This window comes from Neodiprion fabricii, chromosome 6, assembly GCF_021155785.1.
Source record: "Neodiprion fabricii isolate iyNeoFabr1 chromosome 6, iyNeoFabr1.1, whole genome shotgun sequence".
NCBI classification, from domain to species: domain Eukaryota; kingdom Metazoa; phylum Arthropoda; class Insecta; order Hymenoptera; family Diprionidae; genus Neodiprion; species Neodiprion fabricii.
In genome coordinates this window covers 6,778,000-6,789,642 of record NC_060244.1, presented here as the reverse complement: position 1 = coordinate 6,789,642, position 11,643 = coordinate 6,778,000, and the positions used below count along the sequence as shown (strand labels likewise).

General features: G+C 35.4%; 2 protein-coding genes across 6 annotated transcripts; one reads left to right on the top strand and one right to left on the bottom strand.

Annotated features, from left to right (window-relative positions):
- Positions 1-935: 935 nt before the first annotated feature.
- LOC124185201 (mitochondrial inner membrane protease subunit 1) lies at positions 936-3,455 on the bottom strand. Of its 2 annotated transcripts, none has more exons than XM_046575714.1 (3): positions 3,353-3,455; positions 1,532-1,729; positions 936-1,283 (listed from the first exon to the last, which is right to left on the bottom strand). In XM_046575714.1, the coding sequence occupies exons 1-3, from the start codon at positions 3,371-3,373 to the stop codon at positions 1,116-1,118; spliced, it is 387 nt and encodes a 128-aa protein (XP_046431670.1). In that variant the 5' UTR covers positions 3,374-3,455; the 3' UTR covers positions 936-1,115. The 2 variants fall into 2 exon arrangements, with proteins under 2 accessions (XP_046431670.1, XP_046431669.1); XM_046575713.1 differs by lacking the exon at positions 3,353-3,455 and adding an exon at positions 2,296-2,434.
- Positions 2,190-11,569, top strand: LOC124185194 (zinc transporter 1). Of its 4 annotated transcripts, none has more exons than XM_046575700.1 (8): positions 2,190-2,328; positions 5,351-5,542; positions 6,742-6,964; positions 8,031-8,292; positions 8,523-8,640; positions 9,016-9,231; positions 9,714-9,824; positions 10,130-11,569. In XM_046575700.1, exons 2-8 carry the CDS (start codon positions 5,366-5,368, stop codon positions 10,325-10,327), a joined length of 1,305 nt encoding a protein of 434 aa, XP_046431656.1. In that variant the 5' UTR covers positions 2,190-2,328; positions 5,351-5,365; the 3' UTR covers positions 10,328-11,569. The 4 variants fall into 4 exon arrangements, with proteins under 4 accessions (XP_046431656.1, XP_046431655.1, XP_046431654.1 ...); XM_046575699.1 differs by lacking the exon at positions 2,190-2,328 and adding an exon at positions 2,432-2,563; XM_046575698.1 differs by lacking the exon at positions 2,190-2,328 and adding an exon at positions 2,925-3,182.
- The last annotated feature ends 74 nt before the right edge of the window (positions 11,570-11,643 follow it).

Sequence of the window (11,643 nt, the reverse complement as noted above, 5' to 3'; positions counted from 1 at the left end):
TGTGTTAGACTCACTGTTCTACTGACTAATGTATATTTATTTCGTATCAGTACTGTGTTATTATTTCAAATGTTCACAAATTAATCATCATTGCAATATGCATTGACTGAAGATTATGATCTTCAGTTAACGCAATGTGATATTCTCACATCAATTATTTCAATTGAAATCATTATCTGTGATTTAGAAGTACTCATTAGAAATATGTACATAAGAAATGGAGATTTGGATACATTGTAAGTTGACTGAAGATTCTTATTTTCGGAAGTTTCGTACCAGCCGATAATTACTGCGGTACTCTCTCTGTACCGCAGCTTATCGACGTGCAATTACCATATCTACCACTTCAGAGTGCAGTGGTCTGGCACCTCTGGCACCAACATACCATTAGTTATTTCGCAACCGAACTTACATTCGTGTAATGCTATGTAGTATGTATTGTCTTCATTGTTAAGTTTATTTCTTTAACTTCAACCCACACGTAGCTGGCCCCTTCAAGCCCAATCGTCTTGCACTGATGTAGCCACCGGTCAATCAGGAGTCTTTTCCAGAAACTCATTCCGCTATTGAAGATTATTTCAAACCAGACTGCTGTAACGTTGAATCATTTTTAGACACCAGAGAAAAAGGAACTAAATTAAACGCAGAACCAATTGAGACTCCAGATAATTCAGAATACACGAAATTACGAGCAGTGCAGATCATTCTAAATCATAAAACGATCATATTCAGTAACTTCGAATGTTAGTAAAATTAACGTGATTCCGTTGGTGAATCACATAAGTAAATAACGCCAGATTGAGACAAGCTGAACCAACTATCAGCTAATTTTTGCTCTAGATACTCCTTATAAGTATTGAAGTCTAACAAAACGGTTATCTGTTTATTTTTCTGTAAAAAAATGTAGAAGATTAGGGACGGATAGATAAAAAAGATTTAAGAAACATATTTTTACTTCTAAATTGCATACATCTTATGCACAATTACTGCTACCGTGGAATATATGCATTATATAATGGCCAGTAATCTTCGGTGCAGAAAAATATGAAATGAATACAAGTAATCTAGGTAACGAATACACTGCACTATTTGCTTGTATTAGTTAGGTACATGTTTCATTTGTGGTGGGCGTAATTCGTCGTGAACACGGTAATATTGCTGGGCGGCCAAACTTTGCACATTGCACGACCTCGTAACAGGGCCTGTGGAACGGGGCCGTACATACGAGAATCCGATGAATTGTTGCTATTATCACCTTCGAGCCAAACATGACCAATAGGTACCTGAAAACAGTAAACAACAAACACGTATAATACGAGCCACGCGTCGTCGACGCTCTTCATTATTACGATGCGCGCTCGGATTTCTGTTCTCAAAAAATACAAAATTATTCAAAGCGCAGTAACTCCCCAGGTTCGTCATATTCTTTAAAATTTCTTTAATACGTCCAACTTTTTAACATTTTGCCGCTCGCGTGTACGTTTTTTAACGTGTTGTGTGAGCATTGGCATGTCGACAACACAGAACTCACGATGTACGTTGAAAAGCCATCATGTATTTTGTCTCCCGGGACACCAGTCACCCGTTTGCAAATGTGTTGACATGGGTTCGATGGGCATTTTGCGATAACTATATCTCCTCTGTGTATACGTTGTAGTCGCGGTGATACGTGCTCCGTTAGTAGTACATCGTTACTGTAAATTGTTGGCTCCATGGAAGGCCCTGTACACTGAAATACGAGACAACAATTACTTAGAAAGAAAAACAAATTAGTAAAATGAGAAAATAAAATATAGGGGTAAAGAAGTGAACCACAATAGGAAGGCAAGATAATTTGCATGTATCATCGAGTTAAAAGTCAAGAAATAGATAATGAGAAAGTTATTATATACATGGTGACCCAGGACTATCACTTCATAGGCTGTCGATATTTATATAAAGAACACATTATTCCCATTTGATGTTTTACCACAGCTTGTTTATGATTCGATTCCAAATTGCAAAACATCGAAAAGTCGAAAACAACGACAACTTCTTGTAGTTTAGAATGATACGAATTATCGCGGCAAAAATGTATTTAGACGAAGACTAGTGACATCTGTTTTGCGCGGTCGGCAGAGTAGGACTTGAGCGACGATACTTCATTTAGGACCAATCGTTATTGCGTGCGATAATTCTAGATGTCGGCAGAGATTCAACGGATAAACTCTAACCTCAAAGTAACATTAGTAGTGTCAGATTATAATGATATAATGGACGCATTTGCAGATAACAGTAGTTATAAAAACAACTTACCACGACAAAATCACCGACGTATTCTAACGCACAGTGAGTTACGCACCCGTATTGTAATAAAGTACCTATCGTGCCCAATATCTTGAATGAAAATTTATTCAACATTATTCGTGAGTATGAGTAACATTATCGTCTTGAATATTTAACAAGTTTAAATATTGGCCTGGAGTTATTTATACACGTTCAAAAGAAAAAAAATGCAAGATAAAACTTTAGCACAACACTTAATATCTACATCGGTGGACCAGGCACAGGTCTCGACAGATTGGTAAGTCACGTGGATATCAAAATTTTGTAGTCGACAAAAACGAGAAGAAGAAATTACAGCTCGCATCATACGCAGCTTATGAAGGAGATCAGTCTCAAATACAGTTAGCATCAATAGTTATTTAATTATATTCGCCCGATGAATAAATTACGCAACGCCATTAGTTTTATTCTTATATCAACAAGGTTCAAGCTTGTGTTGAATTCATCGACAGAACGGTAGAACAGTAAACAGAAAAGTTTTTGATGTATGCAGGCGTATCATGAGGTTGACGCTGCGAATTTCACGAATACTTTGTGAACACATAAGCGGCACTGAATTTTCTCACCGAGTTTCGGAATTCAGTTGGCTGTGAGTTACCATTGATGTATTGCGGTTTATTTTCTATCCTCGTTGGGTGTCCAACAATGGATTGAATGTAGTGTTTTAAATTGCTCTTCATAGAGTTTAATGTGTTTTTTACTAAAAAAAAGTATTTTGTACTTTAACCAATAAATGAGTCCCGTGAATATATCATGTTTGTATACTACATTTTGTGGCCAAAGTTTTTCAACTCCGTCATTTTATACTAGTACCTTATAGTTGAAATAATTTTACAAATTACAAATAATTCTTCAAGGTGAGTGTGCAACAAAATATCTGTCGTTACAACATTATTATTTCATATCGTCAGTTGAAAATGAGTAGTATTTTCATTTGGATTTCCACTAACGTTTTCCAAACTAATAACATAAAAATAAATCCGGCATGTGCCACTATTTTGCGTCTCATGTAGTGATTCATACGTACCCCTTCACTCCTATGAATCATTCCTTCTTTTCTTTATGATGATTGTCTCCATCTGTGCCTGTAAGTTGTTGATAAAAAAATCATTACCTAGTTTAGATTGCATGCCAACTTTTATACAGCAATTAAAATCAACTTATTTAATTAACCGCGTCAAAAGGCTAAGTTCGATTTTAAATTAGATTTTGTGTATTTCTCAGCTATCTATTAGTATCTAAGATTGCACGAGCATATACTCTGTAAGTAGGTGCTGATTACAGTCTGATAATCGTCTATGTCATGACCTACATTTCTACGTCACCAATTCCACGCGCTCGTTAGTCTTACCCATCACCTCTAATCACTAATTTAATTGTTTGAATATGTGCCATTGTGATAACTGGATGTGTAATCAAACATCACATGTATTTAACAATAGCAGACGTTGACCTTTGTCCATTCTGCTAATCGTCATCTAAAATTATATGTACAACAATGTTTGATGATTATTTGATCAGGTATATTCTAAATTAAATCGAATTGATATCATCTGTATATGAAAGCATCAAATAATTGAATTAAATATATATCCAACTGCTTCCACAGTTTTGATCGATCAAGCTTGATTGAAAACCCAATTTGTCACTCATACTGAGTTTTGATAACAAGTTCTTATGTGGTGAATGAATCTTGGTAAGTTAGCTTGATGTTAAATTATGTGCTGAACTATATTTACTTAATTACCATAATCTTACCATAAGAACTTGGTATTGGTGATTAGCTGAACTTTTGATCAAGCTCGATCGATCAAAGCTTCTGGTACAGATTCCTAATGTATATTCGACGGCATATCACAATATCGCTAATTCACTAATCTTCTCAAATCTGTATTACTTCTGAAGATACTGGGTTACAATTCTCAAATGCAGATAATAATTTTGAGGTCAGAAAAAATTGAAGTAGCTCCTACTGTATTAACAAACTTCATCTGTATGTTGATTTTGCTGTAATCCACATCTCAGCAGAGATGTTGTACATAATACGGTGCAGAAATCTCTGGAAAATATATAACACATGAGATTTGAATATTTGAGCTTGAGAAGCTTAGCATTTTTTATATTTCTTGATCCAGAGTTCGAATCTTTGATCTCTTATTTCCATTCCAACATCACATGACTGCGGTCGGCTGAAATATTTATAGAAGTCCTGGATTATCACTAAAAATAATATAACGAACGGAACAAAGAACCAGCCTTTGATACTTTCCAACATACATGTAATGCACAGGGTCATTTTTTCGTTGCTGATTGCGACCCTTCAGTGAGAGAGAGCTGCTTCTGCAGGTCCTAGCTGGAACGGTTGCGTTAGTCACACTTATTTTCAGCAACGAAAAAATGACCCTGTATAACTATGTACAGTCATTATGTTTCTTAGCTTTCACCAGTTGGTAGAAACCCCAGTTTGTATTAAGGTGTTAGTCGGTTATGTGCAATTGTCACAAGTACGTAGGTCTTGATAAAATTTTTAATGAAGATATGAGCTTGATTATTTAGAGCACTGATTAAAACTTACATGGTCTCATTGTGTCAGTACTCAATTGATCATAAATCAAATATGCTGGTAAAGCCCAGCAGTTGATATTTATTTAAATACGAGGATTCCCTACAAGCTGTGTATTCATGTATTCAAATCTAACGAAAGTCACAAGGTTGAGGTTAGTGACCTTGACGCAATGAACACTGAAAGGAAAATCAGAATTTTTCTGCCTCAGAATAACTTTGAAAGCGTAGAATGTGCAAATTCTAAGTGTGTTAATACTTTATCACAGTGTACTAAACTTCAGACAAGACTAAAGTTGAAAAGTAATGTGCTTTTTGAAAAATATATTGTTAAATTAAAGTTACAAACTTCAACCTTGTCCAAAGTTAGCTGCTATTTAAATAAATAGTGTTGAACCATACTTATCCTGAAATTAAGATATCTGAAATTGATAAATAATACTGGTTTCATACTTTTTTCCAGCATTTAATAACAACAATGGGCCGTTATACTGGGAAAAAATGTCGACTGCTAACAATGCTGTGGCTCACTTTTATCTTCTTTTTGGTAGAAATAGGTTTTGGCTATTTCACCAACTCGATGGCTTTAATAGCTGATAGTTTTCACATGCTGTCGGATGGCCTTGCTCTAGTAGTGGCATTCCTCTCGGTGAAGGTAAGAAAACCAGCTACTGATTATTGCTGAAAAATTCATGAAATCTGACTGTTGAACTCAAATTACTCGCTGATGTCGGCACAAATTGAACGTGGCACTTCGCATTTCTGTTCTATTTATACTTAAATATAAATATTCACATGCGAAATATGTGCTTGCAAGCTGCTACCGACATTTCTACAATACACAGTCAACTGTTGAGCTGTATAAATTTGTGATAAAACATTTATTTCAAACAATGCTTTGTTATTATAATCAATTGGATACTCCGATCAATTGCTGCATACTTACAGTAAGGTTGCGATCAAGACGCTCCGCATACAATTGATAGCCAATAATAACTATGAGTGCATTGTTTTATTTTTGGTCTCATTGAAACCAGAGCGATTGACTGGTAGTTAGGGGAACTAAACTTGAATTAAATGAAGTTGATAATAGCAACATGACAGCGATGACTTTTTTTTAGAATAACTCGTTATTTTAAAATTTTACAATTATTCGAAATTCACTAAACAGTAACATAGGGTGGCCACGCAACTGGAAAACCTGAAAAACCTGGAGATATCAGGGAATTTAAAAGGAGTCATCAAAAACTGGGAATTGTCAGGGAATTTTTCTTCGGTCATGAAAGAAACTGAAAACATTACTTTTATACCATGGCAATTAGAAATCATTTTTTTACGTTGAGAAAAAGAATTGGCTCAAATTGAATTTTTTGTACATTACATTTTTTTTCAATTCGAATTGAATTTGAACCAAATATTGAGTTAATAAGCTGAACGATTGAGGTTTTAGTACCTTACTAGAACTGGGAAAATGTCAGGGAAAACTGGGTCCTAGGTCCTAGAAAATTTGGAAATGTGAAATTTTTTTCTATAAAATTTGTGGCCGGCCCAAATACAGCATGAATATACTCATATTTTGATGATGCAACTTCTTGATATATGTATATTCTGATGTTACAAATTACAGATTTTTTCCTCAATATGTCGTTCCATTAATTGTTACTAGCTTGAACCTCATATAATTAATGATATGAAAAGTAATGACCAATCTACTGAAATAGTGAAAATAGAATATCTGGATAACTTGACCTTAGCTGATCAAGCTTCGAATTTGGAGTTACGAAATTTTACTGTAATTACAGTCATAAACATATCTGAATCACTTGGAACTGATTTATTTAATTGCTTTCACAGATGTCACCAAAGAAATGGTCGAAAAATACTTTCGGCTGGGCCAGGGCTGAGGTACTCGGTGCTTTGGTAAATGCAGTGTTTCTGGTTGCACTATGCTTCAGTATTACTGTTGAAGCATTTGGACGCTTCATAGAACCTGAAGAAATCCATGAGCCTGAACTTCTTGTCGTGGTTGGTGTTACGGGACTGCTAGTTAATGTGGTAGGACTGTGCTTATTCCATGGTGAGTGAGAAGAAATTTTATTCGTGATATATTTTTAATACCTGTCAACCCAAAATGTTTATTCGTAGGTGGGGGTTTAAAATTTTTTTTAACTTTAAAACTAACTTATATGATTTACGTTCGACTTTTTTTTATAAAGAAAGAGATAAATGTGTGAAAGTCCAAATCTTCACTGAACGCAACCCATATTTCTTAATTATACACGTAAGCAGCTCTGTGATTAAATACAAGGCTAGTAGTAACCGAATCGTACGGTGTAGACGAAAAAGGGAAGGTTTCAGTCAGACGAAGAAGTGCATATGGTTACTGTTTTACGACTGTTCTCAGGTTTTATGTATTTGAATAAGATGTTTGATTTTTAGGTGATATAAATACGAACTAACAATCATTTGTTCGGTCATTTCATAATTTAATCCGTTGTGTAGGTCGAAGAAGCAAAGAGGTAACTTGTCATCCTCCTGAAGATATCGGAGTTGACTCCATTAAATACGAAGTAACTACCGACTCTGCATCGACGAGTGATGTAGGTCAGCTAATCTAAAGAAAATTCTTCTCATTATTGAGAATGCAGAACAAAAATATCGTGACACATTTTTAAGTTTACGAAAATTTTCAGATCTTGGTAATTTCCTTGACTAAAATTGAAATATATTTGTTTAATAATTTTTCATGGATCTTATTTACTCGAAGAAACGTATCAACGAGGGTTCATAGTTATTTTTGCCTGTCTGACTGAAAACTCTCCTACAGCCTAGTTGCCTAAATGAATTTTAAATCCTGCTGTATCAATGATAAATGACTCTCATTAAATACGAGACTCATTGATACACATGCATAAATAATAAATAGATACTAGTCATCAAATAGAATAAGTTTACTAGATTTAAAAAAAATTAATTTCAATATGCAGGTATAGCAATATTGAGAAAAATGGATTATGTTGCAAAGATGGTGTTTAATTCTTAGTTTGATGATAAATTTGACTGCTAGAAAGAATCACGCACCTTCAAGAGGTAATGGAAATATCACTGTTCCCGATCTGAATAAAATATTTGCCCAATTTCAGAGCATGGAAGTTCTCATGGGCATGCACATGGAATTTCTCGAAGTCACAATCGGCTCAGCACTCTTGTTGGCACCGATGATAACGAAAATGAAGGACAGTGCAGACCTCCTACTCCACCAGTAAAGCGAGCACATGGTCATAGTCACGATGCTGGCCAAATGAATATGCGAGGTGTATTCCTCCACGTTTTGTCTGATGCACTGGGATCCGTTATTGTTATTGTTTCTGCGCTGGTTGTATGGCTCACAAACTGGTCTTTTAAGTAAGATTGATGAGAAATCATTATATTTGTTGTAGTCAATACGAAATAATAGAAAGAATGAATAAGAACGTTCATTGTGCAGAATATTTTGACACATAGTTTTCTATTATATACCAAGGAAAGGAGCTGAGAATAAATATTTTCATACAGTTTTTCTATTTGCAATATATTGCTAGGTATCAAAGCTCTTTGATAAATTGGATAATTTATTTCATACTTTCTGTTCACAGACGTTATATAGATCCTGCGTTGTCGCTACTGTTGGTGATACTCATATTGAAATCCGTCTGGCCGTTATTACGGGAATCAGCTTTAATCTTACTGCAAACAGTCCCTACGCATATACAGGTAAAGCGACGAGGATTTAGTCTTGCTTCTATACTTTTTTTTTCGTATTGTATAAAAAAGAAGTTACAGTTGAATACTCTCCTCGCCAAACATCTTTGATACATTATTGAGACTTAATATTGGAAATTGGGTTTCAGGTGTGGTATTTAATGACAAAGGTTCAAGTAGAGTATTTATATTTTATCTGGTAGTTTTTAGCCGTTTGTATATCCTATTCTTTGTAAACAAAAATAAGCCTCTAGAAGAACGACCTAACGCCTTTTTTTCTTCGAGCCATACACACTAGACATGACGTTATACAAAATATATTCTTACTTTACAATATTATTTATGCTCATATTCCAACACTTATCTTACGTTCATGATTTTCTACAGGTTGACGCAATTCAGCAGCGCTTACTGGACAATGTTGACGGTGTGTTGGCGGTACATGAATTTCATGTATGGCAACTGGCTGGAGAACGAATTATAGCCTCTGCCCATATCCGTTGCCGTAATCTCTCCGAATATATGAAGATTGCTGAACAAGTTAAAGAGTTTTTCCATAACGAAGGAATTCACTCAACTACAATACAGCCGGAATTTATAGATGTAAGTTTCTTCTCATAATTTTTATTCTGATCCGCTGATTATAGAGTATCATTGTATGGTAAGTATTGTTTGGGAGTAAATAAGTTCCGGGGAAAGAAGGGCCTGCCCTACTTCCACCCTTCAGTCCCTTTCCCCCCACCCCGCACTTAGGGATTGACTACGTTTGTCGTTTGGTATGTTTTTCATCTCGACATTTTGGGCGCAAACATCAAGCGATAGACCCAGTTTCACCAGTCCTCACGTGGAACAGGAGCAGAGACGCGGACAGGGTGGAAATAAGGCGCTCTCTCCTTCCCCCAAAACCCCTCTACTCCTGAATAATATTAACCTTGATCAAAAATTGTTATTAAATATCAGACAAAAACGTAACTACCATCACAGTATCGGTAAAGTCAACCGTGATTACTTGGACTTAATGTAAAAACTAAATGATAAGTTTTCGGCACAAACATTGAAGTTCTCCTTTATATTTATCATTGCAGTACCATGACAATAGCGCAGTACAAGAAACCCCGACCGAAGATTGCGTCCTTGATTGCCCAAAGACCGACAAGCCATGCAACCAAGCTACCTGCTGTGGACCGTCAAAACAGGTCAGTCTTTCATTCCGTCAAATAATTAACATCCTTGATGTCCCTTATCCTCAATCCCTACAGTACTACTTGAAGAGAAATGCAAACCGATGTCACAATCCTCCAAAGTCCAAATGTCTTGGACGGTGCCTTGATGGTATCAATTCGGAATCTAATACATGTTTAGGTACAATATTCGTTACTTAAATTCTAAAAGTAACTTTGTGTCCTATACGAATAATATTGGTTCATCATCAACATTCCTTAATAAATTGCTTTTGTTCATTTACTGCATTATTTTTGTCGATAAAATGACAATTACTTAGGGTCGTGAAACGCCATCACCCGGAGAAACGCCATACATGTGCAGGCAGCGGAATAGTCTGGCAAGATCGAACGTCGCTATAGAAGGAATGGAACAGCAGGAGGTTAATGAAATGGAGCGCGGCCACTTGTTGTCGCTACCTACTCCTCATCATTCTGTCAACTTACCTTATCCTTTGGTCAACTCACCGCAGGCCTGACTCTCTCCATGTCATATTAACGAATGCCTACCTCCATAGCTGATCGTGTCCAGTCACGCCACGTCACAATGCCATTGTACAAACGTAATAAATTAGTTCACCCAAGCGCTTATCTCATTGCGACTGCTCTGTTGATGAAAGTCTAAATTGAACAGATTAGCACGCAGTATCGTGATTAGTTTTACAACTTGTATCAACCAAGCGCGCTAATTTATTATCTGCACGCATTTAAAAGTGGGTGGCTTATTAGTTAAAGGTATTGTATAATATATTATTTCTAGTACTTTACCCAGGAGTTCGGAAGAGGAATAGGCTGGATCTTATATAATTTTTTATAGTTTGCTTGCTTATCATCGGGTAAGTAAGTATAGCTAATTGAATGCCAAAGGCATGTACGTACCAAATGGAACATAATATTATCTGTTCATGATGATCATGAATTTGACCTGGCTGCCTTGATGATATTCAGATGATGCCTGTACGTAACGTTATATGTATAAGTATAAAATGATACTTTTATAAATTCTTTTATTTCGCACAAGCGCACGTTTCTTCATTTTTAGAAGAATCCAATAACTACATTTCTGTACAGCAATAGTTATTATTACTTCTGAGTAGAATCTGTACACTGATTGCGTTTGTTAAATTTTTATCAACATTATTTAGAAATGGAACATTCACATTAGGTCCTCATGACTCATCATTTCTTTTATCGTTTATTATTCTTATCATTACTATTATCTTCAGTCATTCATTTTACCAACAAGCCTGTGTCGAAGTTGAAGTATTATCTGTGTATGAAAAATGGTCCATTCTGAATATCTAATAGATACTTGAAATATAGTTTACTATTAGCAAATTTACTGATACAAAGACTATGTTCAATTTCATAATGTCTTGTACGTTTCCCCTGCTATTGTACAATATCCATGTATAATTATATACATACATATCTATTATCTATATATAATTGTACTTATAGATATTTTATGCTGTCTGCAGTGATATTATCAAAGGGAAGTGCAAATCAAGAGATTGAATACTGAGATCGATCTGAGACTTGTATCTGTTCTTTGATATAAAACTTCCACGCTCGTGCGAAGTTGATCAGTCGACGGCAGTGCTAATTTTAGCTATACAAATAACATATTTAGCACGTTGGTAAAAAATGAGAAAAAAAAACAAAATTAAAATGTCTTCGTGCTATTAAAAGATTTAGACACAATGCTAAAACCGCTACCAGACATTCTGAGTCTGACGTAGTTACTACTAGTAGACTCGCTCTGTTTTTTACGGAAGAAAAAAAAGAATATTTT

Coding starts and splice junctions, on each gene's coding strand:
- LOC124185201 (XM_046575713.1), bottom strand. CDS start 2,400: ATGTTGAATAAATTTTCATTCAAGATATTGGGCACGATAGGTACTTTA. Junction 1,730..2,295: donor ACGTCGGTGATTTTGTCGTG/GTAAGTTGTTTT, acceptor CTCGTATTTCAG/TGTACAGGGCCTTCCATGGA. Junction 1,284..1,531: donor ATGGCTTTTCAACGTACATC/GTGAGTTCTGTG, acceptor TACTGTTTTCAG/GTACCTATTGGTCATGTTTG.
- LOC124185194 (XM_046575700.1), top strand. CDS start 5,366: ATGGGCCGTTATACTGGGAAAAAATGTCGACTGCTAACAATGCTGTGG. Junction 6,965..8,030: donor AGGACTGTGCTTATTCCATG/GTGAGTGAGAAG, acceptor GCCCAATTTCAG/AGCATGGAAGTTCTCATGGG. Junction 8,293..8,522: donor CTCACAAACTGGTCTTTTAA/GTAAGATTGATG, acceptor TTCTGTTCACAG/ACGTTATATAGATCCTGCGT.